At 40.1% G+C, this 27,183-nt stretch overlaps 1 protein-coding gene across 1 annotated transcript in view; it reads left to right on the top strand.

Annotated features, from left to right (window-relative positions):
• Window positions 1–27,183, top strand: part of lrp1bb (low density lipoprotein receptor-related protein 1Bb) — a gene marked incomplete at both ends in the record, with an annotated part of 246,847 nt that overhangs the window by 143,178 nt on the left and 76,486 nt on the right. Inside the window, 12 exons of the mRNA XM_083909007.1 lie at window positions 1,397–1,594; window positions 2,237–2,441; window positions 8,098–8,262; window positions 8,507–8,751; window positions 13,360–13,491; window positions 14,208–14,435; window positions 14,594–14,768; window positions 15,752–15,846; window positions 19,160–19,309; window positions 23,947–24,087; window positions 24,187–24,312; window positions 24,783–24,914. Of these exons, the coding sequence (XP_083765133.1) occupies window positions 1,397–1,594; window positions 2,237–2,441; window positions 8,098–8,262; window positions 8,507–8,751; window positions 13,360–13,491; window positions 14,208–14,435; window positions 14,594–14,768; window positions 15,752–15,846; window positions 19,160–19,309; window positions 23,947–24,087; window positions 24,187–24,312; window positions 24,783–24,914 (1,992 nt within the window). The remainder of the gene's footprint in view (window positions 1–1,396; window positions 1,595–2,236; window positions 2,442–8,097; window positions 8,263–8,506; window positions 8,752–13,359; window positions 13,492–14,207; window positions 14,436–14,593; window positions 14,769–15,751; window positions 15,847–19,159; window positions 19,310–23,946; window positions 24,088–24,186; window positions 24,313–24,782; window positions 24,915–27,183) is intronic.

Genomic DNA, 27,183 nt, shown 5'->3' with positions numbered 1-27,183 from the left:
TGCCTGCTACAGGACTTGTCATTAGATTTAGCAACTTCTTAGAGACCCTACAAATTATATTTCTCAAAGGAGACTGCTCACAAATGTATCTACTTTTTCAGAAAATTGAAAATGTAATGTGTTGATTCCCAGAGTATTTGGTAACAAATTGGTTTTGCTGTAAGTGATGCACACGCTGCAAATTTGCACTGCATGGCGGTGGGAATGTGTCCTTGACACTGTGGATCAACGACAACATAATGACACACTGTATGGAAGAAAAGTGTGGTCAATTGTGTCAATGGCCCTGCAAACTTTGTTTGATAGAAACAAACAAATTCCCGTTGTCTTTGGATTTAATTATTTAAAAATAAGCTAAACATATACTGCAGATTCTTGAGAAACAAGGATTGCATGTCTGTATTATTTAAGATAGCTTTGTTTGTGCTGATTGGAACATCAGTTTATTTTTGTCAGTTTTCCATCCAACCATTCATTCAGTGAAGTGGCACAGATGTCTTTCTCCGAAGCAATGTTTTTCCACCCCTCCTGGGGAAATCCATGGTGTGTCCAGGCCAGCTGAGACACAGTATATGATCCCTTCAGTGGACTCTGGGTCTACATAGGGGCCTCCCGCATTTGGACATGCTTGGATCCTCCTCCAGTGGAAGGCGCCCAGTAGGCATCCTAATCAAATGTCTGAACCACAGCAACTGGCTCCTCTTGACATGCAGCTCCTCCACTCCACGCCTCACTTTGGGTTTTGGAGGCTCCTGAGGCAGAGGCCAGTAATCCAAGGACGGAAATACTCTTCAGACTATGAAAACAGCCTCTTGGATGAAAAGAGAAAAATGTTCCTGAGGAAAACTCAAGCAAGTCCAGCTGCCTATTATCTACACTCCTGTGGTACAATGACCTGGAGACATGTCAGCCTCTTGTGTTCACATTTTCTCTTTTTTAATTCCTATCAGTACCCAATCAGACCAACAAAAGAGCAATCCGCCATTCTCTGGCAGAGAACAATGGCCGCGTTGCCCCCTCATGCTCAGCTGCAGATTGCCAGGGGCTTGTTTCTGAAGGCCCCAGACCTGGCACATTCATCCCCCCCTTACTGCGCCTTCAATTCATGCCCATGAAAAAAGTCCCAAACAGAAATTGTGACAACTAGCAATCTAGGCAGAATGTGATCGAGTACCTGCATGGCCTTCTATCAGCTGTATTTATGAATTTCTTCATATTTGACAATAATATTCCTCTGGAAATTTGGTGGTGCTTCATATTTAAAAAGAGGTCACACTTTTCCTGCCAATGCAAAACAATGTCTACTATATAATGTTGCACAATGTTGATTGACAAGTTACCTAAGACTACTACTTGACCCATGTGCTATTTTTTCCCTGTCTCTCCCTATGGCCAGATCCCTTTGAGGCTTTCATCATTTTCTCAATCCGCCATGAGATAAGACGAATAGACCTTCACAAGCGGGACTACAGCCTCCTGGTGCCGGGGCTGAGGAATACTATTGCTCTAGACTTCCACTTTAATCACAGCCTACTTTACTGGACAGACGTTGTGGAGGATAAGATCTATAGAGGGAAGCTCTCGGAGTCTGGCGGTATGTACACACTCACAAATATGGACAAACATTTGTTGTAAATCTAAAGCTCACCCCTGTGATGTATTGTTGAAAGGAGTTTTTGCTCCAGACCTGTAATGGAACTCAAAAACACGGCTGGTGATAACACAGGTTTCAGTCTGCTCTCTTTAGACATAGTTAGCTCCGATACATTGAGCTGATATTGTTTTGCTCTCTAAAAATGTATCACAGCCTCACCGAGGTAAAAACAATTCTGCAGGTGCGGTTGTTTTCAGTTGATCTACCGTGCATTAAATAATAAATCAGGAAGTCTGTTTTACTTTGTAATTTTGTGATTGGAAGGAGATTTTACTGACTTCTCATGCCTTTATTTCCCCCATGGAGCTGCGCCTGCTCTACTGTTTTGTGAGGCACACATTAAATTCCCAACATCTGAGAGTAATTGCAAACTCAGGGATTGTAAATATTGTGTGAAAACCCTTGTACTGTGCTTAAAAGAACCCTCTAGAAATCAATCTAATTTACCTAAAAGACATGTCCTCCACGCTGAGTTTGCTTTCAGAATATTTTCCTGAGACTTATCGCCGATGCCACGTCTTGCTATAGTCTATCTGCTGGTGCCAAAACAGTCGTCGTGCTAATGTGACGTTTGCTTTGCAGGAGTTACCGGGATCGAGGTGGTCGTGCAGCACGGACTGGCCACCCCAGAGGGTCTGGCTGTGGACTGGATTACGGGAAAATTGTACTGGATTGACAGCAATCTGGACCAGATTGAGGTTGCCAAGCTTAATGGAGACATGCGCACCACACTGATCGCTGGAGGCATGGAGCATCCACGGGCCATTGCTCTCGACCCGGGGCAGGGGTATGTTATGCTCTAACTCGCACGTACAGCGCCTGCTGGAGGCTCTGCTATCCATCAGCCTCTGAGATTATTGGAATTAAGTTAAATTACAGCTCCCGTTGTATTCCTCACTTTTGCATCTGCTGCAGTGTATGCAGACGTCTCCTGTGTTAAAGTCCAAGATACAGAACGCATCAATAATAGTACAGTGTTGTCCATTACAGTAATGTGAGCTGATGAAGCTGTATTAACACTCACTTTTGTTCCTTTAGAACACATTTCAACCACCTCATTTGAATTGAAGCTAAAATTATGCTTGGTTCTAATTTGGCTATCAATTTCCTCAGGGCCCAATTTTCAAAATCATAGTTGTTTATCCTGAGATGCATGGGGGAGAACGTTTGTGGACTAGTCTGTGGCTCCGAAATGGCAGACTTCCTTTTGCCTTACAGTCAGCAAGCAGAATCCATTAGAGGAAACACAACACATGTTGTTTTTCTCTCTCTCTTATAACCAGAAATGTTGTATAGTCTTGAATTTGTCAAGGTTTTTGGAGGGTCAGTGAGGAGTAGTATTGAAATGAAACTGCCTATAACCAGAAGACAAATCACACGTGTAAAATACAAGGTTTCACTCTTTTTGCTCAAGGGAATGAGACACACATATGTTTATGTTGTATTTTGTTTTATTATGATGATAAAATACAATCCAACACAAGTTTGCTGCACCACCTTGCTGCAGTGTATAAAATAAAGACTACACACCCTTATCAAGGAAAAGGCAAGTTTATTTGTAGAGCGCCATTCTTACACAAGGCAATTCATAGTGCTTTACAGAGGCAAGGAAATACATTGGAAACAAATTTAAAATCAAGCAGAAATTAATAAAACATTGGAATGTGATTTAAAATCATAATTTTAAAGTCATTAAACACGCAGATATGAAAGTTAAACTGGGTAAAATTGGCAATATTGGAAAGCTGCAGTAAACAATAACGTTTTCAACCCTGATTTAAAGCTCCCATAGAACGGAAGTACAAATTAACACTGTTTTTTTGGTGTGTATCTTTGCCATTACCTTGTTTATGAAGCCCTGAAGGTTCGAAACAAACAGTTCAGCCACAGCTGAGAATGTGTTGTATTGTAATCTCGGGCTCAGCGAAATCTCTGAAAAAAACCATTCTGGTTACGTAAACAGCATTTCTCCTGAACACATCCGGTTGTGTACATTATACTTCTGTGGGTGAGATTTCAGCGCAACTGTCGAGAGCTTCAGTGAAGAGAGATTTCTATCGGCTCATTTACAGCAACTAGGAGGTTTTTGACCATAAACACAAGTTAATGTATGTAAGTAGACCTCCATAACTCACATATATGTGCGATAGGACCACTCTATGGGAGCTTTAAACAAACTGACAGTTTGTGCACACCTCAGGTGTTCAATGAGCTTGTTCCACAGATAAGGAACAAGCTCTCTGCTATAACTCCACCAAAACATGTATTCATCATATAAAAAATCTAGATATAAAACCTTTTCAAAGTTGACCTAAAAAAAAAAGTAAAGCCTCCTTCCCACACCAACCACTTACGTCGCAGCACAGTGACATGGAAATTATCCTTCAGCTTTCACCCGTATTGGCACTGACAGTTGCGTTTGATGAGTTGCCTGACCAAGACGGTGTCATACCTGCTGGGAGGTGAACCTTCCGCTCCTCAGTGGTGGGTGTGAGTTTTATTTTTTCCCCCTCTGTACCCCACTCAGATGCACCTAAATATTTAAAAATTTCACAGCATCTCTCCTCTCAGAGCTCATTTCTTCAGTTCAAAGCAGCTGCTGCTAGGCAACAGTCCTTGCCTACATGATATGCATTATTAATACGGTACTCAATAGGTAACGCTCTATAACTCAAGAAAGGTAATGATTCTGCTGACACTTGGTGTCACCATATGGTGGTTTAACATTTTTATTACTGATCCAGGACATATCAAATACTGGCAGTTGTCCATCACGTCCGTGAGCTGTAGTTTTGCTGTTTTTGCTTTACCTTTGTTTTGCACTGTTGGGAAATGGATAACTGACAGCTCTGTACTCAAAATGTAAAGTAAGTTATCCACTTCTCATGCCTGAGCTTCTATATTTGTTTTTACATACCACGTTATATGAAAGATCATCAGTCCTTCATTTCACATTCTAGTCATTAAGTTTCTAACCTACTTCAACACTCACCAGGAGGTGAGGAGGTGTTCTTTCTAAATCTGAACCTGACCAGACTCCTAACCATAATGTTAGTGTTGGCAGGTGGTGAAGCTAGTGGCATTTCATTTGTGTGCCAGTGTGATGTGACTTAGGTGGTGATGAGCTGTGCTGTGTTGGTGGAAGATGGTATTTCGTCTGGATGCCGTGCTTTTCTTTTTTTTTTGTGGCTGGATTTTAAGGTCACATTAACTTGCAGTGGTTTACTAGTCTGCACATATCTGCAAATATTATGTGATGTCTTGATTTTGATGCAATTAATACGTGTTTGGCGGAGTTCTGGCAGTGTGAACGGAGCAGTGCTGTGGGCTTTGTTTTTTTTGTATAGTGCAGGTGTTGAACTGTGATGCATGAACTCATGAATAGCATATAGGCTTTTGCAGACATCTCTTGTGCATACTGGTTATGTCTTTTCCCATGCAAGGTCCTTGATTAGGGCCTGAGCACAATCTGCCAGGGCCAACCTATTGTTCCTGTTGAGATTTCTATTTTTCTCCGATGTTGCGCTCATTTTTGAGGGGGTTAACGTGCATGAAAACTCTTGAAATTTGGCACTGAGTTCGGGTCGGTGAAAAATGCGATAGTGGAATAGGCCACAAAGCCGTTCGTAGCCCCAGGACTCTATAGCGCCCCCAGAAGTCTGGTCATGGTCAGAAAAAAGTTGTTGGATTGCACATAGTTGTTCCGATTTTAACCAAACTTGGTACACTTCTTGCTCTCATGATTCCAAACAATCATTTCCAATATACTTCCATTAGCTCCACCCACCCAGAAGTCGGCCATTTTGGAAAAACAAAAATGGCTAGTCTACACATTTGACCAAACGCGTCCTAACACGTTTGAGCTGGCCATGTCAAACTCGGTCCATGTGTTCCAGACAAGTTAATGATTAAAAGTTGTCAAAGGATTTTCTCTATGTCTAAAGGCGTGGCCTCATCGCTCTGACAAATTTGACAATAAGAAGGCAGGAAAACTACTTTAAAATTCCACTTTTTGAAAGCTTTAACGGAAACAGAACTACATGAAATTTTTGTTGCGTGAGGGTCCCATTGTTAAGTAGCAACATGTCAGGCAATGTTGGTAAATCTAAAAACAAGTCCTCAATGCCACTTCATTTCAGAGTCAGTTTTGATGCGATTTTCTCTCTCATCAGTGAGATAAATTTGTTTCCCTACTTTGAGGGTCTGACGACGCTGAATCAAGGACTTGAACGATAGTGATTTCATAATGCAAAGCTGGTAGTGATGTAGTCATCGTTTTGCTGCTGATCTCCTAAAGCCGTAGTCCGTAATTGGTTTCTGACACAAGATTTATATGAAATCATTTAAATGCCCTCCCAGCTATCAATATATTATGTACCTGCCTGCCATTATGGTTAATTTTGAGATGTTTTTAAGCCATGATGTAGTTATATCAACAAAGCTATCCTCCGAGCACTCTCCTCCACTCAGCTTCAAGCACTGTGTGTTTTAATGATGGCGCCTTTACAAGACAGACAGGAGGCAGTGGGACGTATTGGTTGCTTTGTGCCCTTATATTGCAAGCTTTTACAGACTCCTATTCAGAGGCGATAGCTCAGCAAATGTCATAAAATGGTCAAATATGTAAGGTACGCTGGAATGCCATCAACTATATGACTATGTTTGCTCAGAATCGGCTGCGTACATAAATCGTCCGGCGCTATTTTATTCCCAAAGCAACGCGGCACATGCGGCATAAAAATTGTGATTTGATAAATGCGGGCAAAATTGTCACTTTCAGGGAAGCTTGGCGTCTCTGGGAGTCAATGGAGCAGTGGGTGGATGCTGGGCTGATGTGTGGTGATTGAGGATTTGAGGAACTATCTGAAAGGCGGAACTACTTTTTGATTGACAGCACTGGAGAAATATAGAGGAGAGCGGAGCCTTTTCTGTCTCAGTCCGTGAGAGCGAAGTCTAGACGAATAGCAGAACCATTGTGTGTTATTTGCACTATAAATAAATATACATAGTTTCCTTGTTTCACTTTTTTCATAATTATTGTGTTTTATTTTTTGGGGAGGGCAGAGCAGAGGGCAGAATTGATGTATAAATAACTGGGCCTGAAATCCGCTTCCCCCGTTTCAAAGACGAGCAACCACCACTGTTCCTATTTCAATTTCACCTTCTTCTTCTTTTTTTACACAAACAACTTTACTTATTGATGTCTAACCCAATGTGAATAGAGATTCAAAAAACACAGTATTTTGGATAATAGATAAGAGATACTTAAAAATCCTTTTTTTGTTGCACTGTTCAACATTTCACAGATGCTCCCACACACGTGTTTCGCCTCAGCAGCTCGTAATGAGTCGGCTCTGACCTTTCAGTCTCTTTACACTTGTCCTTATCTACCAAAATAAAAGACTTCGCAGGAGCACTGTTATTGTGACATTAACCGAGTGTTTGTTTGCTTAAAATGACACTTGGAGGGCAACTGTTAGTCCCTACAGGTGCTTTCCAATTTGGTCGATTGATGTGCGTGTTTGTTAAATATAGAACTATATTATGTGTAGTTCCTTTTTTTTTAATCAGGTTTATGACATGACAATTAGTTTTTAAGTGAAACAAGTGGCAGAGTATGCCATGCAATGTTGCTAATTTTTCACATTAGGTGCTTACGTTGGATTAATGCATCTGAGAACTAGCCAGTGGTTGTGTACTTTGGCCAGTATATTTCAGATTAAAGTAAAGCCCAGACATTCCTAAAATCAATTTAACACTCTTAAAAAATGACTAATCTGCCCGTGCACTCTCTCCTATAGTACTCCTTCACATTTGGGAGGATGACTACATTTCATGGCTGTGGAGAGTAGGATTAATGCGGGCTTTTGGTGCCTAAAGATGCATTTCCATTCCAGGGCAATAATTCTAATCTAATTACTTGAATCCACTCAAAGGAGTGGATCATTGATCAGGGGGGCCTTATCAAGTGAACACTGCTATTGATCTGGACACGGATATTTCTTCCTAACACTGTTTCGTTGTCGTCAGTATGTGATTTAAGCTCGAACACCCATTTTCTCCCGTGTTCTCGCTGACTTTGTGAACCATGTCAGGACAGAAGTGATGTGTGCTGGGTTGGAGTAGGACACTGTTCATTTTCAGGCCTCATTGAGCTGTGAAAAGTAATAATAAAACAGATGGCCTGCCATTTCAAGGCCTGTCACAGATGTTGAGGGTTGCACTGGATCATTGCTGCTGTTCTTGGACAAGCATCACCTTCACTGTCCGTTAATGCACACAGCCACAGAAGGATTACTGTGTTTACAGTGTCATGGCAATAACAAACAATGTAAATGATAATGGCTCATCTGGTTGCAACATCAGTTTAAAGGATTTGCTTCACAGAAGCAAACATACGAGTGCTTATTGTTGCATTTTTTGGGGGGGGTTTCTGTATCCAGGATCCTCTTCTGGACCGACTGGGACGCTACTTTTCCCCGAATCGAGGCTGCATCAATGAGTGGAGGAGGTCGACATATTGTGTTTAAAGATATGGAAATTGGTGCCTGGCCTAATGGACTGACTCTGGATCACCTGGAAAAGAGGATTGTTTGGACAGATGCACGGTATGACATTAATTTTTCCTGATACATACACAAGCATTTTCACTTTTAAATACATTTTAAAGCTTGTATGACGACGTATACTGCAAAAGATTCATCATTAATAGTTGTTTGACTTTCCAATCAGTAGACATGTAATTATTGAGGACATGTTGTTGTACCACTTTGATTTGACTGATTCTGCAGTTCCCTGTTAATGCATTTGAAGAGCAGCTTAAACTTTGATGTGTCCATCCCTTTACAACAGATCCGATGCCATTTTCTCGGCACTGTACGACGGCAGTGGGGTCATCGAGATCCTCAAGGGCCATGAATACCTGTCTCATCCCTTTGCCGTATCTCTCTATGGAGGCAACGTGTACTGGACCGACTGGAGGACAAATACTTTGGCAAGAGCCAATAAGTGGACCGGTCAAAATGTCACAGTTATCCAAAAGACGAGTGCTCAGCCTTTCGACTTGCAGATCTTCCATCCCAGCAGGCAGCCACAAGGTGAGAACAGTTTTTTCTGGCTTCACAGACACAGATAAGACACTGATATAGAAGGGACATTTCACTTGTTAGGTGGAACAAGTGTCTATACACAGATATAATATCTTTATTATCTCTTTTTTTTACAGTGTAAATTCGGTCCAGCTTCAGGTGAATTCTGATCTTAAAATGGTGAAGTTTAAATAATTAGCTTTAAAAGCAGGTCAGAGCAAGAAGAAGCTATTAAAAAGGGTCAAGAATAATCACCATGTTATGCTAGGAATGTTATATTTAGGCTTGTGCTCAATGGCAGTTCAAACCCACGTTATGATATGGACATTGAAGTTGCTGGGCACGTTAGCGCGTTAACGGTGGTTAGCCGCGTCAACGTTAGGGCATGTTAACAAGTTAGCTCTTTTAGCTGTGTTAGCTCCTTTAGCGCCGTTAGCACGCCTACAGTCGAACTGGAGTGGTCTGTTTATTAAACGAAAAGTGCAGTGCTACAAATAACCAGCATACCTGTGTACTGCGTATGTGTGCCTCTGTTTTTAAAGTTTAGCGTTACTTTGGACACTCATTTGAACAATCGGGAGTCACGTAAACATGAAGTCACGCTCGTCTTTTGCCGGTCAGTCGTCATGGAAACGCGTCATGCGTTAACTTGCGTTAATAATGACGCCGTTAACGTGCCAAATTTTATGAACATCCTTCTGAACCAGAGGAAATTAGCTAGTTTAAGAAAATGCTACCTCTGGATTTGTTTTAATTATTATTCGAATTATAGTCGTCGGCTATGTTTCACCTTAGTGCATATTTGTTTATGCGGATATAGAGCGTCGCAGAACAAGAATGACATCTGCCAGTGAAACAAGTGTGGCACATCTAATAACCCGTTCAATTAGTAATATGAACTCAGCGCTATGATGACAGAAAATACATTAAATAAGTCTGAAACGTCATTAATATTCCCAGTGATTTCTTCTCAGCGAGTGCCTCTGAATCTGTAACTGCGACAGTTGAATAAGTAATCAATTTTTGTGAACGCCAAGAAGATTCGGACCATAAAAATGACACTGCTGTTATGCCGTCTGATAAAAGGCCTAGATGTATAAGCCCGATTTTTTTTTTATTATTTGATATGCAAATCAGCTTGTAAGATATAGTGCCAAGTTTGAAATTAAAAGCATGAAATCTGTTTTCATTCACTTTATCATGTTTCATGTCTTTTTCTGTTTAAAAAAAGCTTGTTTGTAGGGAATAGAATTTTGATTGAATTTTAAAGCAGACCTGCCAAAGAAAAAACACTTGGTTATGGATCGTTGTTGGCCAAGTGTGCCAAGAGCGACTGACTGATCGGTCTCTTCTACAGCTGCCCTTTTCTCCACTGCCAACTTTCACCATCCTTAAATGCACATTATTACGGCCCTAATTCACTGCTTCTTCACTGTGTCACGAGATAATTCACTTGTTTCATTCCTGTATCTGCATTCTCCTGACTGTTCACCAGAGATAAGTGTGAGCAAATGTGACTGCTTTTTCAAAAGAGGAGACGGTAAGCGTTCCTAATCCGATTTAAAAGGAGCTCGATGTAGGAAGGTTGGCTGGCTGTTATCCACTCATGCCACAACCATGTGATACTTCACTGATCATCTGGACCGGAGAAAGAGAAAAAGAAAAAGCGAGGGATGCGATGGAGACGACCGCACTGAACAGCAATATGCAGCTCGTCTCAGGGAGCTGTTCAGCAGGTGCCACAGTTAAGCTCCACTGGAGGCATAAACAGCCCTTAAGTGGTTTGGGTGTCATTTGAAAGTCAGGGCTAGCATTTTAACATAAGAATGGGCCTGATTGGCCTGTTACTATAGTTACAGTTTTTGTACAACACGTAATTTGTTTATACTCGAGCATTGTAAGTAACCTGCAGTCAGTCAGTCACCCAGTCTGTCTTCTCCTCCCCTCTTTTATGTATCCTGTTCCATGAAGTCAATGATGCCGAAAAATTAGCAGAGCTTCAATGTTTTTGCTTTACATACATTCTCAACCGCTTTATTGGAACACATCCAGAAAATGCGGGACATTTTTTGACGTGTATGCAGCCTCTACAGGATAAATTGTCAGCTATTTAGTGTGATCTACTCTTATACAATAGCATGACCCTGGTTCTCTAGAATACTAATTTATATCACTGGTAAAACCTTAACCAAATTGCACCACTTGCACATAGGACTTTTATGTCGTTTCCTTCACCACACATGATTGATAAATAATCCATCAGTGGTGATGAGAACATTTAAAATCAGTTTGAAAAAACACACTGACTGCAAACGTTCCCGACACGACCTTCTACTGTAGTTCATAAAATAGTTTTCAGTGAAAAAAATAATAATAAAGGGAAAGAATGTGCAAATCCAGTGTGATGATGTGGAAATATACATATACCATATATTCCACTACATCTGAATAAATATTGGCCACAAACAAAATCACCCTGATTTAATGTGAACTTGAAATATAAACAAAACCAGCCTCTGGTCTTCCTTCTGAATGCAGCGGCAGATAATGATGCCTCTTTGCACCTCTAATCACCGCGGCGCTTTTGTCTTTGAGTAAGGACTTTGCATTGAATAAGCGTCTCTCCTTATTTTTAGAGGGTGCCCTTATTTTCACTATTTCTTGCAAAGGAGGCTGACAGGCGAGCGCGAGCAAACACCTTGGCTCTGTTGTTGCTTGCCTGTCATCCCTCAAGAGCATGATTCAGGTGAATATGGCACCGTTGTGATGTCTCCACCATTAGCATAGTGAGTCAGCTGGGTGCCGTTTTCTTGCTCGCGGAGACGGATTTGCATTTTTTTTTTTTAAAGTAAGCTACATTTATGATGCAACGCCCTCTTCAATATGCTACTGTAAGGGCCATGGAAATGAACTTTGAATGAGCTTGTTTGACATGAATCATTCAGAATAGATAGAGGAATATGAGGTGTTTGATGCATGAAATGCAATTGCAGGATAATGGAAAATAACTGAACTGTGGGTGACTTTCTTTGGTTTTGCTGCAGTGTTTTTTTTTTTTATCTGAACTAGGCCCTCCAAATGTATCGCTGCTTTACAATTACGTTTAATAGCTGTGAAATAAAACCTCGCTGTGCGTGTCGTGAAAAATGTCACCGGCGTAGGGTCATAACCTTGATATTTTGCTCTCCTACAAGAACAGAAGAACGCGGCGTCATGGATTTCTGAGAAGAGTAAACAATAGAAACAGCGTCTTAACCTCCTGAAAAAAATCGGAAACTCAACATTTTTATGAGCCCACCTGTCGTAAAAACGAGAATTTTCTAAAGAATCTTCCAAACTAAACATGTTTTTGTTATTTACTTGACGAATAACCAACAACGAGAAGTCAGACATTTTTTTTTCTCTCCAGGAATGCAAGTAAATAACTATAATTTGATGTCTTAATTAAGAGAAGGGTTAGGGTTAGGGTTAGGGTTAGGGTTAGGGTTAGGGTTAGTCTACATACTGGTGTTTCAACCATTACTGAAGCATGAACAAATGTTTTTTCATATAAAATTACCAATGCAGCTGTGGCTTTGGGTGGTGGTCTAATAAATCAGTTAAGGTCTATAAATAAAGCTCAAACTCCAACTAACTCAGTTGCCAACACAATAAACCCCTCGTGTCAAAGAATCTGTGAAATAGTTTGAAGTTTGTTTCCAGCAAGTGCAGTAATGTATTCACAGTTTAAAAAAAAAATGCATCGTCTTTGAGTTGCAAAATAACACGTGCCTGTAAATGCAAAGCCGCAACACTGGTGAACTCTGGAATCACGGAGTATTGTCTGCGTAATTGTTTATCATCTCCTTCCTCATATCAGCAAAGCTGCCAATGATAGGGGGGGTTTTGCTATTGAGGGTGCGTTCAAAATCCAGCTCACGCAGCTGATATTGATGCACTCGTAAGAAACATCAATTTCCTTTTTGTACTTCAGCCCGAGAGAGTGCCCCACTAAACGTTTGATTGTGGCTTCGGCCTTGATTATGAGTTCAGTTTAGAAATTGTTTTGTTTTATAATTAAAAACGACTTAAAAGAGTAATTTGACATGTCTTTGTGTGCTCGCGATTGCATTACTGCGATGTTTTTGTTGTCGTTTTTAAAAGGTTTAAATGAGGTCAGATCGATACGCAGTTGCTAGACTTTAAACTTAAACAAGGCTTTAGGATTGCTACTCTGGCTACCAAATCACTTACTGAGATAGACCCTGATTGCTTTAAGGCTCCTCATTGCTGTTTTCCTTCCAACCTGTGTCTGTTCTTCAGACACGGAGTCGCTGAATAGTTCTTCTGCTGTTTTAGGGCATCTAATCTCATCAATGACCTGAGGTGCTCAGACTCAGTTGTTCACTTTTAAATAATCTCTTTAACTTTTTTTTGTCCATTTTCTGTAGACACTGTATATCTACTGTAAATGGCATCCCATTATCTTTGTTAATGTGTGTAATCCACTTTATAATATTGGTTTTGAGCGATATTTTACGACGAAAACTGTTCTTTTTTTGCTTGCTATCTTAACTTCTAATGCTGGTTCATGTCCTCTCCTTCTTTTGTCCCTGTCCTTTCCTACCCCCCCGTCAGCCTCTAACCCATGTGAAGAGAATGATGGACGTGGTCCCTGCTCACATCTGTGTCTCATCAATTACAATCGCACTGCTTCCTGCACCTGTCCACACCTCATGAAGCTTTCAGCCGACAAACAGTCCTGCTTTGGTGAGTGAGATCGTTGGTTTTATGCTATTTCCTAAAGGTCCCACATTATGCAAAATCAACTTTTTAATCATCGTAATACTTATATTTGGGACTCTGGAGGCCCTATCAGTCAAAAAAGATAGAAAGAAAAAAAGATGACTCACCCATGTTTTTGCGGTCCTCCTCAGTCTAAGTACAGGTGATAAAACACGCGATGTTGACTTCCACGCTCATAGGGACATCACAAGGTGCTAAATTCCTGGAATTGTTGTCTCGTGGAGCTCCACTTTGTCCGTAAAACACGCGAGAGTGCTGGCGAGGGCAGCGGTATCTGAAAACCGGAAGTCCACAAAGTCCACGAAAAGATCTATTCTTGGCTCCACAGTGCAGCACAGAGTTCTACACAAACTTCCAGCCTCAGAGGATTTATCTGTCCAGTGGATACATGTTATATATGACAGCAATGTGCCTGCTAGAGCCTGCAAAGGATAATTTTTCCAAATGCTAACTGCTGTTAGCTCCCAGTAGCCTCTGTGGCTACTGGGACCAAAGCATGTCACAGACATGTTCATTAGGACACCAGGGAACTAGGTTAACTTGGAGAAATAGGATATAATATGGGACCTTTAAGCTTCAGTGTGAATGTTACATGTGTTTCGCCCTCTCTCGAAAAATGGTCAGGGAACTTGTTTTTTTTTTTTTTTTTCAAATGACCGATTTATCGATCATCCCCGCAGCACTGAAAAGGTTTCTCCTGTATGTGCGCCGCTCTGAAATCCGCGGCGTGGATATCGACAACCCTTACATGAATGTCATGACGGCACTCACGGTGCCGGACATCGATGACGTCTCCATGGTGGACTATGATGCCCAGGAGGAGAGGATATACTGGGCTGACATTAAAACACAAACCATTAAAAGGGCCTTCATCAATGGCACCCAGCTTGAGACAATCATTTCCACGGGTGAGTTTCTATTTTTGTGCCCTTTCTTTGCATCATTTGTTCAGGGTGTTGCCATTTATACCTTAAATTCACTTATATGAGATACAGCCAATATACTGTACGTACGTGAGCTTATTTGCATTATAGTTTTAAATTGACTTTCATGCTCTTCCTGACAGACATAGTGAACTGCCGCGGTCTGGCTTTAGACTGGATTTCAAGGAACTTATACTGGCTCAGCTCCGAAAACGATGAGTCACAAATCAATGTGGCTCGCTTTGATGGGTCCCTGAAGACTTCCATCATCCATGGCATTGATAAGCCCGGGTGTCTTGTCGTGCACCCTGCCAGAGGGTAAGTAGATTAGAACAGCACGTTCACTCTGTAAGTGCCTCACTTCCAATGAAGAGTGTTAGAAACTACAGTAGGGCTGCAACTGACTAATTAATTGAATAATTGATGAATATGTTGATTATTTTCTCAATTAACTGATGAGTCGTGTGGGTCATAAAATGTCAGACAACGTTGACAAATCTTAATTGGTGTTTTCAAATGACTTGTTTTGTCCACAAACAAATTTTATGACGTCTTTGTAATAATTATCTTTTGAGAATAAAGTCGTAATATTACAAGATTTTGGATCTTTATTTAGTTTAATTTAAAAGATAATAATAATAATAATTGTGCCGCATATCTCATCTTGTTGCAGGTTGCAGCTGATCGTCTTTGCTTGATTAATGATGACTTTATTCTCATAATAGTACGACTTACTCTCATAATGTTACGACTTTATTCTCATAATGTTACGACATTATTCTTGTAAAGTTACGACATTATTATTGTAATGTTACGACTTTATTCTCGTAATGTTACGACTTTATTCTCGCAATGTTACGACTTTATTCTCGTAATGTTAAAACTGTTCTCATAATATTACGTCTTTATTATCTTAATGTTACAACTTTATTCTTGTAATGTTACGACTTTATTCTTGTAATGTTACGACTTTATTCTCGTAATGTTATGACTTTATTCTCGTAATGTTACAACTTTTTTCTCGCAATGTTACAACTTTATTCTCGCAATGTTACAACTCTATTCTCGCAATGTTACGACTTTTTTTTAATATTACGAGTTTGTGCTTGAACGGTTACAGTTGTTTTTCCTTTTCAGTTTGGCCCTAATACGTCGTTGTAACAAAGAAAGCAAAGAAACCCTAAAATATTCACATATTCACACTATTCACAAGGCCTATCAATAAAACCTTTTCAAACGTGTGTTGTTTACATTCAGTTAGCTGTAATTATTCAGTGACTTCATGTTCATCTCACACACAGGAAAATCTATTGGACCGACAGCAACACCATTAACATGGCAAACATGGACGGGAGTAACAGCAAAGTCCTCCAGCAGAATCAGAGGGAGCCTGTAGGTCAGTATGAAAGCTCTGTTAAATATAACAAGTTGTAGCTTTGCGTGTCACCAAGCCAACAAGACTGTAAACAGCATTTCTTTTCAATTCCTGAGTCGTTATTTATACTCAAATTATGTGTGTTTACATGCAAGTCATGACCCGACATAAACGCGTAACACGGTTTGCAATAACCCAGCTTCTCTGACACCTCAAGGGCACTTGATTTACTGCTGTCTACAAGGATATGTGGTAGACCACCGCACACATAAAACTGAGCGAATCTGTCATTTTTGTTTGGTTATGGATTCAATTTATGGTAATTTAATTCAATTAAATTTCCTAGCTTCAACAGCTGTGCCACTGGATGCAACGCTTTGCATCTGTGTTCACTTCATTCCAAATTCATTTGAAGTAAATTCCCCCTTTTTAAACTGTAATAAGATGAGGATAGCCCCAGTAAAGGTGCTGAGATGAAAGTTGTAATCAACTCACTTATGCCTTAATCAGTTCATGATCAATTAATTACCGCACGTGTGCTTATACGCCGTTGTTTATAGAAGGAATCAGACTGGCGATGGTTAGGTTGTTTCCTGACAATTTCTCTGTATCCACGTCGTCAGCTGCCTCCTTGGTGGTGATGTTTGCTTGGCAGCGTCAAAGACATTTTTTACATGTGTCAAAGTGTCGGGTAAAGACTGGTCAAGGCTTGGCAAGTCGAACATGAATGCTGAATTTCTTTGAAATCTTTGACAGGTTATTTTGTGTTCTCGTAGAGGCTTCACCATTTGAGTCTCAAAAACCCTTTATATCCAAATCTAATTTAAAAGTAAGGCATTTTACATGTATATGCATCCATAGAGGTTAATTTCATGGCTTGATATCTGATTTAAATGAGGTGTGTCCCTCTGTTTGGTGGAGAACATGGCAGCTATGAAAGGATGAACCTGGTTTAATATTACGTGCACTCCTCAACATGTCACTGTGTATAGTATAGAATGAAAGGATCATTGCACAGTGTCATAAATGGTGAATGTGTACCTTACAGTTTCTGTGTAATGTCAACAGCTTTAATGTGAACTGCACATTACTCCAGTTCACCGTCTCCCACATCAGCTGCCACAGGCTGACTTCAGCACTGCATGATGAGGTCTTCTGTTCTGGTTCATCTATTGCACATTGTTGAAACTGTCACCTTTTTAAAATAATACTACTAATAAAAAACTCTACAGCAGAGTAGAATAGAATGCCTTTTTCACACACTGTTGTATCATTGTTTCAACCACTCATGTCTGGACATGGAGGTGTTCTGTGTTTTTGGTAACAGGACAAGGCTAAGTGCTGCAGGATTAAATGTGCTTTTCTAATTGTGCTTTGAAATGTACAGACAGCGCTCAGAGGAAAGATTCTTATGTCTCGCAGTGTAAATTTATGAAGTGACTGAAATGTAAAATTGGGTAATTATTGTCCCAAAAAAAAGTATGTATGTACACTACCGTTCAAATGTTTGGGGTCACCTTTACAATTTTTTTGTTTTCCATTAAAAGTCACACTTTTATTCATCAACAGAGTTGAATAGAAAAAACAGTCAAGACATTGACAATATGAGAAATAATGATTTTTATTCCAAATAATCATTTTGCCCTTCAAACTTTGCTTTTGTCAAACTTTTTTCAGCTGTGCTTATATAACTGCACAAAGGTTTTCTAATCATCCAATAGCCTTCTAACGCGATTAGTAAACACAGTGTACCATTAGAACACTGGAGAGATGGTTGCTGGAAATGGGTCTCTATACACCTATGTACATATTCCATCAAAAAAACTGACATTTGCAGCTAGAATAGTCGTTTACCACTGTGTAATTCTGATTAATTTTATGTTATATTCATTGAAAAAAAGTGCTTTTCCTTCAAAAATAAGGACATTTCTAAGTGACCCCAAACTTTTGAACGGTAGTGTATTACTGTAAAGGAATTGAGTACTGCTTGTGGATGTTGTTTGCTGTTTTGTTTTGGCATAAATTCCCCCCCAAAAAAGTATTTTTACCTAACAATCACCTATTCCTGGAGTGAGCACTCTTTTTTTATTCACTGCTATCTGATTTTTTTTCTTTCACACTATTATTTCAGTTATTATACCGCTTCCCTTTTTTAGAGCTAACTCTTCCCATGAAGCACTCTTGAGTGGGCAATTGAAGCTTAATTTTGCCCCCCAAAAAATCAGCTGGTCCTCATCACTTGGCACACGGATGAAGGTCAGACCCTCTGTCACACAAAACACCAACAATGACTCGGTGGTATTTCTTCATTCGCGTGGGCCTGTCATCAGTTCACACAGCAGAGAGCGGTGAATATCCCTGCCTTCATTTATGAGTATGAGGTAGACCTGGGGACAAGAGGGAATTAATGGCCCAATATGACTGTGAATCTGCCAGACATTAATCTAACACATGGTGGCATATAATGTCAGTACGGGAAATTGATCGAAAGATTTCGGTCTCATTCCTGTTAGTTTTTCACGCCGACTGGTGCTGTATGAAGAGATCAGCCGCAAACATGAGCCGAAAGACACGCACAGACGTTTCTGTGAGAGCTCACTAAACAGAGAAACATGCAGTATTTAAATATCAAATGTTGCAATAAGTCATTTTTGAAAAATTCTACTGTCGTACTTTTAAAGCTGCAATGCACAGGTTGCTTCCTTCACCTGAAAACAGGCTCTGTCAAGCAATACTATCAGACCTGTTTATCCTCAAACTGCTGAGCATGTTTTTGGTTTTTTTAGCTGTGTATTCAACTTTAAATTTGTTTATGTTTTATTAATAATAACAATTATAATAATAATAAAAATAAACTTTATTTGTATAGCACCTTTCATGCTCAAAGTACTTCACAATAAAAGGAAAATAATGAAAAGGAGAAGTCTAAAGTAAAAAATAATTTAAATTTGAGATAAAACAAAATGGAACACAACACAAGGTGGAATAAAAAGGAGCGAGTTGAAGGTTCTGTTTTCAGTCATAATCACTTAGTCACAGTGAGAAAGTCCTGTGGCGCTAATCGGCTTAATCATTATTGTTCAACTAAATTGAGAGTGGGTTGAATGTAACCGACATTTGTTCATATTAAAAGGTTCTATGCTATAATTTTTATAAAAAGTAAATCATCTCCTGGCCACTTATGATTTCTTTTTTTTAATCCTTTGAGTCATCTATTCACTTCTTAATTGGACTTTTTCTACTTGCAGAGTTCAATAGTTTGAAGCTCAGCTCTAATGAATGTTGGCACAATGAGGTCTAATGTGGTTTTTGCTCTCTTGTCCGGTTCTCTCAGGTCTATCACTGGACTACACAGCCAACAAGCTGTATTGGATCAGCTCGGCCAACGGCACTATCAACAGGTGCAATCTCGATGGCAGTGGGCTGGAAGTGTTGGAGACTCTAAAGAGGGAGTTAGCCAAAGGCACAGCTCTGGCAGTGATGGGTGAGTGGAGCTCGTCACAAGTGCATTAGATTGCTGTTGGGGATTAGTCCAAGAGTGTGGAGGGATTACTTGTTTAACCAGTTAAGTGGCCGTAGAATGGGGCCCATTATCAGGGTCCTTGGAAGAGTTGTACTTCACATTGTGTGAAGTGGCAGGGGTATTAGATAATTAAAACACTCCACAGCAGTGATTTGTGATTGATTTTCCTATTCCTCTCAGTAATGAAAAGGGAGGAAGGTGTTCATTACATGTTGGTTCTTTGTACCATTCACCGTTCCAAGACGTAACGTACATAATAACTGCCAAAAGGACCGCATGTCCAAATACATTGGTTTATGTAAGCAAAACATAGTTGTGACATTAAGGTGTTTATGTTAAGTAATGTGAATGTACACAAAGTCATAATACTCATAAGATATCAACCCTTTTTTTTTTTTCAAAATGGCATAAAACATTCACACACATACACACATTCACAAATTAATATTTTTTGCCGTTTTTAATTTGACTTATTTATTTATTTTTGTAAAACAGACGGAACATTTGAATTTTAAATCATATCACTTGTGCGAGCTTGACAACTGGGACGCTTCCAAGCTTCGCATTCTGTGTTTTGCTTGCCAAATGTGGTAATTTGAAGGAAGCAGACACACTGGAAATAGAGTTGTCAGTCGTGTGTGTGTGTGGACTAAAGTATTATTTTTACTATTTTAAAGGAAAAACAATACAATAAAACCAGCAACTGTTGTTATGGTGATACTTGTCTGTAGTTTGTGATTAATAGTGACAGGACTCCATTTTCTGTGCAGAGTGCATTAATGCATGAATTACAACATCACAGTGTAACACAACAGTGTCAGAAACCCACTTTCTGGCTCTTTGACTTTGTTTAACTTTCCGTGGCTCGAAGCCACAGCTTAACACGTATGTTTATAGCTTTTGTGGCGAACTGTTTATTAAATGGATGATACAGACTTTTTTTCTCTTTTTTTTATCGCTTGTCACAAGTGTAAAGTAGAACACAAGGTGACACGTACTAATGGCCCGACTCTTGCACAGTAGCATGTCCAACAAAATGGTGACATTCTGCTCTCCATCAATCACAATTACTGACATGTTAGGTTGAGGAGATTGCTTTGAATGGTAGAATGAACAGTACTGTACTGAATTATTAGTGCACTGTTATAAATACAGAAATATTGATATATTAGAGGGACTGTTTGAAAAGGTGGGTTTTCAGACAGTGGGGTGAAGAGCGGCTGCCTATATATAGACAATAGCAATCTAGTGGATTCAAAGTTGAGTAATATGTGTTTTCTACCTTGTCTAATGAAATATAACCTTTTAAACAGTAATTAGCTTCAGTCTTTCACGGTGTATAGATGTTAATATAACAAACAAAGTAGTGCCGGGCACGTTAGCGCGATTACTGCCGCACATTAGTGCGGAAAAAGACGTCCGTGGCGTCATGTTTACATGTTACTCTAAAGTAACGCTTAACTTTAAATACAGAGGCACACATACGCAGTGCACAGGTACGCTGGTTATTTGTAGCGCTGCTCTTTTCGTTGACTAAACAGACCACTCCAGTTCGTCTGTAGGCGCACTGAAGGACCTAACGCAGCTAACGGAGCTAACTGGCAAACGGAGCCTGGACTCCGGTGCCGTGGCACATAAACATGACGTGACGCGTCTTTTTCAGGTCAGTCGTCATGGAAACGTGTCATGAAGACTGAGCATGACGACTGACCGGAATAGAGTGCTCTCTTCGTTTAATAGACAGACCTCTCAAGTTCGTCTGTAGGTGCGTTAACACATAGCACTAAAGGAGCTAACGGCGCTAACTGGTAAACAGTGCCTGGACTCCGGTGCTGTTAGCGTGCCCAGTACTAAAACAGAGTAATCATTTGATGCTATTAATGTTTTTTTTTGTTATTTAGACATAAAAGTTTTCCATCTGACTCCATCTTGTCCCTTCCCTTCATCGCACCAACTTTTCTCATGTCCTTCTTCACAACCTCCATGAACCTTCTCGGTGGTCTTCCTCTTTTCCTCCTGCCCAGCAGCTCCATCTTCAATACTCTTTTCCAATATCATTGCCGTCCCTCCCTCCCTGCCTCCTGTGCACGTGACCAAACCATCGCAGCCATGCCTGTCATACTTTATTTCCAAACCGTTCAACATGGGCTGTCCCTCGAGTCTCTCGAGTCTTTTTTTTGTTGACAGTGCTACTGTCTCCAAGTCATACATCATAGCAGGTCTCACGTACCATCTTCTCCATCACTTTGGCTGCTATCCTTCCGCCACATATCACCCCAGACACTCGTCTCCACCCTGCTTGCGCTCACCTCTGTTGTGCACTGTCCATTGCTTTGTATTCACAGTACATTGTACACATTATGTATACATTTTAACATGTTTGTACCAATTGTAATGGCCATTTTAGCTGCCTCTCCTCTGCATTTGGTATCATGGTAATTTGTTGTCAGTCGGCTGACAGTTTCTCACGCGAAGATGCTTAAAATGTATAGGGTCAGTTGAAAATGAGGCGAGGGAAAAGACAACATGACAGCTCATTTTCCACTTGCGAGCTTCATTTGCGAAAGACTGTTCCATTACAGAGTGATGTCCCTTCCGCAGATGTTTTTGCATCCATGGTGAAAGATGCAATTAAGTGCTTTTGCTGATGATTCACTCTTTTTTACAGCTGTATTCTCTTTGTTTGTTCTTTCCCTCACTTCTTCTGCAAACTTTGAACGAGAAGAAAATATTACTGTATTTAAAAAATAAAGTATGAATTTTCAGATTAGAGTAGATCGGCATGCACACACAGGCAGGGAATGCTGTAGGTTTCCATCAAGTTAGTTTTTGCATCAAAGGCGTTTGGCGTTCTCTGTGGGGGATTTAACCAATCAACATTAATGAGCATTAATCAAACAATAGTTCCACTCTTTCCTCCGGTCTGTGAAAGCGTTATTGATCAGTTGGTCTCATTTGAAGTGGTTAAGGTTACTCTGATGCAGCAGCAGTTATAAATAAAGGTTGGCTTCTATCAGGGTTTTGTTGCTCCCTTGCTGCAGGAGGTAAGCAGCAGACATAAAATCACACAAAAATAGGTTTTGCTATGGCCATTCTCAGTATAGTGGTGGGTGTGGATGTATTTCCCAAACTGATTTTGTTTAGCCTCGCTGAGATGATTGTGTTTTCTGTCGGCTTTTTCATTTTGTATGCATGCTGTAATGATTGCCCACGCCGTCTGTGTGGAGGAAAAAAAAAAGGTATAATGAAGGGACTGTTACTGACACAAGGTCGATCCACTCAGGTCCTCGGGCCCTGTGATAATTTGATTGGTTGGAAAGGAAAGGTGAGGGCTTATATTCAGGAAGTGTGAGCGATCCATCAGTCTTGACTTGCCTGGAATCAAACTCACAGCCGAGATGGAAATAGAATATGATGTGCAGCACACACAACCCAGCAATCACAGTGAGCCACTGTTCCCCATGGCATCAAATTAACACAGGGTGCACAGCTAATCTTGGCTATCATGCCCTCAAGGGTCAAATGTTTTGTAAACTGCATGTAGACTGTCATTCTCACTCATGGGAATTTGTCTGATTTGTGGAAATGAGCTGTGCATTCTACTGAGCCTGAAGCTGTTAATGCAGGTGGGGATGTTTTGTGTGTGTGTGTGTGTATTTGTTTTTGATTTGATTTTATCTTGAAATGCCATTTTTTCTATTTATGAATACATTATTTATTTAGACTGTCTTTTGAAGATGACCCCTATTTCACCCCCGTGTGAAGGACTTTGACTTCACACCGTGTTATTTTTAGTAAACCATATTTTGGGATGCATGCATAAGTAAAAACGAAGTTAAATCATGTCCACCTGGATCCCACCCACAGCATCAGAGCAACCAGATTTTGCACTTCAGTGGGGATTTTAAAATTTGAGAGTTCATGTCATGCCTGCTGAGTGTGTTGCTAAGTCTCTGAATTGTCCATTTCTTTTAACAGCAGAGGAGGTATTTTAGTACAATATGCAGCGGTGGTACTTTGGACTTCCAGGGTTAAGGGACCTTACTTTGCGTGTTTGTTTCTTCAAAACGAGGAAATAAAGAAACGCATGCACTTTAAAAAAGTAAAATCAGAAGATGCTGCAAGGCTTTTTTTTCTTGTAATAGGCTGCATTAAAGTAGAGTAAAGCAGTAAAGCATCAGTATGATTTTGTTTTTTTCTGGTAAAAAGTAATACATTTGTCAGTATTGCTTTAATTAACACTACAGTAACCTACAAATGTGTAATGTATGCATAAATCTGCTCCCTTTCCTGTATTTCAACATATAGCATTCAAAATCACTGACGCGACGATACTCGCAAACTGTTGAAGTCTTTGTTGATGTCAACTAAAGTCATTTTCCTAACTACAAGCTGCATACATTAGCAGCAGATCAAATCAAGCTCAGAGCATGCTTCATTTATTTAGGGGTTTTACAGTTCAGAAATGCTAGGATCAGCACGCTGAGTAGTACACGTTTGCACTTGGAAACTGGTGATGAAGGCTTGTTGCGTACGTTTCACACCGAGGAGGATAAACCCCTGCTCAGTTGAAGTGTGAATTCAAAATGTCTTTACAGGTGGAAAGCTGTGGTGGGCAGATGAGGAATCGGCGCAGCTGGGGACGGCAAACAAGAGAGACGGGCGGAACCACGCGATCCTGAGAAACAAGACGAACGGCGTGGTTCATATGAAAGTGTACGACAGAGAGGGTCAGAAGGGTAAGCTAGCTCACACGCGTGTGACGTAAAGACAAATAAAGAAACGCTCTACCTCCTCACACACGTTTTTACGCTCTGCTGCCTGTGCATGATACTCAGGACGAAACCCGTGCCAGATCAACAACGGAGGATGTTCACAGCTGTGTTTCCCGACCTCTGAGAACACCCGGAGCTGCGCCTGCACTGTTGGCTACAACCTGCGTAGCGACCGCATGTCTTGCGAAGGTACGTTTTTACAAAATACTCAACACAAATACTCAATACACACTGCTGAAAAGCACTTTTTTCAACGAATATAACATTAAATGAATCAGAAACGTCTGGTTTTTAATGGAATATGTACATAGGTGTATAGAGTCCCATTTCCAGCAACCATCTCTCCAGTGTTCTAATGCTACATTGTGTTTGCTAATCGCATTAGAAGGCTATTGGATGATTAGCTGAAAACAGTTTTGCTGGTTCTTTGACGAAAGCGAAGTTATTATTTTGATATCTTGACTATATTTTCTATCAATTTTGCAACTCTTTTGATGAATAAAAGTGTGTCGTTTAATGGAAAACTGCAAAAACTTGTATGGGTGACCCCAAACTTTTGAACGATAGTCTTTATCTGATTTATTGACACATGGTTCAAGTGGGATTTTGTAGTTCATCGTGCTTTCATGCAGTACAGTAAGTCATTTCTCACTCTTTAGGCGTTGACTCCTTTCTGATGTATTCCATCCACGAGGGAATCCGAGGAATCGCTCTTGACCCAAGCGACAACAGTGAAGCCCTCATGCCCATCACAGGAACACTGTTCGCTGTGGGAGTTGACTTTCATGCAGGTAGGAAACGCATTAAAGCAATGAATCGATTGATTTTGGGTTGAAGACGGATGCATATTTGCCATAGAACAACTGAAACTTCTGAAAATTAAGTATCTGTAGTTAAATCTTTATCCTCCACATGGGGGTTGCTTGTGCCAATCCCAGCTGACATAGTGTGGAATCATCCACTCTCACACCTACGGTTAATTTAGAGTGTCCAATTTGCCTAATCCCCAAATCTGCATGTTTTTGGCTTGTGGGAGAAAACCCACACATGCACATGGGAGAACATGCAAACTCCATGCAGAAAAGGCTGGAGAGTGAATTCCCATCATGGAATAATGCCTTGTTTTATTTATTTATTTATTTATTGTACAGCCATTGTTTTCTTTAAAATGTCACATTTTCAAATGTCAACTCACAGCAAAGACTTTAATTTCACACACTTTCACAGGACATTTAGTTTAAAAGGCCATACGCCTGTCTGGAAATGAGCTCCTCGTGCGAAATTAGAAAAGACCTTTTAATGGAAGGAGGAAATGTATAATTTTTGATTTTGTATTTTGTTATGCGATTTAGTTTAACACTGCACTTTTGAAATCCAATATGAAATACCAAATAATAATAATAATAATCTTAATAAAGGAGAGAGTGATATTGTTGATATTGATATTTTCAGTGGGCTTTGAAATGTCAAGTGGACGGGAAATTGACATCTTTTTTTTAGTCACACCTAAATGAACAGAATCGAGACTGAAACTTTGAAATGTGTCCACCGCACCTCAAGATTTAAAACCAGCCAGTTCTATTTCCAGCATTAAAAAAGCAAGCCATGTGGAGTGATTTTTATTTTTCCGTGTCGCCCTTCCAATGTTCGAGGTAACTACAGCACAAATCTTTTCTTTCTTTCTCTTTTTTAAAGCAATGAAAGGGATTGAAAGTGATCTCGTTTCACTGGCCTTTTGAATAATGGTTCTGCGAGTCTGTGGATTGCAGCGTACAAGGAAGAGTAATAAGTTCACATTATAGGGGGAACCTCAGCATGAATAAAATCCTAATATAAAGCAATCCCTTAGATATTCTCTCAAATGAAGGTTTTGCAACATGCATTGCACAGTGTGAAGCGTATGCAGCTCGTGCCGTCGTTTGTTACCTCTCTGCTTATGATAAAGATGATAGATTTGTAATATGACAAATGCTATGAATATACTATAGGCTTGCAGCATTCTATATACACTGTATTCAGACGTATAGGTTGCAACTGATGCATGATAACAAATCCGGTGTAAAAAGGAAATTGCATGTGCACATCTGAAGCAAATATACATTTGCATCAAAGGGAAAAAAAACCCACATTATTGTGTTTGAGTGTGTCCACACAAGAAAACAAAGCACTGTTTACAATGAAGTCTGGGGGTTTCTTTGGGTCATTTTTCTCAATGTAGCAACCACCGTTAAAAAGAAATGCTGGTCACTTTTTGCTTATCCTGTGAAATATCTCAGTTTTTACTAGACAGACCTTTTTTTTTGGACAGATATTTACGAGAGGATGAAGCTCGTAAACATGACATTTTCTAACTGCCAAATAGCATCCCGAGTCATTAATGCTCCTTAAAATGAGTCATAAATCATTGACTGGGCACACTTCATCATCTTCCTGGCATCCAGTCGGAGTTTGTCAATATGTCAAATCCTTAACGTACTGTACTTCTGTTACACAAATGAGTTCCAGAGGAAAGTCGCTTGGTCATAAGTTAAGATCTGCAAATCTAAATCTGTATCAGAGTAACGTCAAACTAAAAATGTGCTATTGCCGACAAGTAGAGCAAGACTACAGATCGTTCTCTCCTTTGTTACTTTGTGCAGGTGAGCATGCAAATGCTTTACTAAGCCCCTCCGCAAAAAGAAGCAGCATAATTTACATGTCATTACAGGAGCTGGGCTGCCAGAGCAGAACAGATGAAAGCCCCGCAGTCGTATTCTGTCATATGTGAGCTACGTGTTAAGTGTGTGAAGGCGGCAGGAACAAGAAAGTACAAATGAACGTATAACGCCTCCTAAACTCCTAACAACCTGAGCCAAATTGACAAGCATACACAGAGATGCACTTGAAGACTGAATTACAAATGATTCCCAATGCCTAAGTTATAGCACTGTAAAATCAGAGACGGGGTCATAACAGTTTTACCAACACCATGTTTGCATGAAGAAATATACAGCTCTGTAAAATTTTGGCAAACAGCCTGTTTACACACTGTCAACAAATATCTGCGGTGCCACTGTGTGG

The sequence above is a fragment of the Microchirus variegatus genome (assembly GCF_963457635.1).
Source record: "Microchirus variegatus genome assembly, chromosome: 22".
Classification (NCBI taxonomy): Eukaryota; Metazoa; Chordata; class Actinopteri; order Pleuronectiformes; family Soleidae; genus Microchirus; species Microchirus variegatus.
Note: the sequence above shows the minus strand (reverse complement) of the source record. Positions and strands in the feature narration are given on the sequence as shown.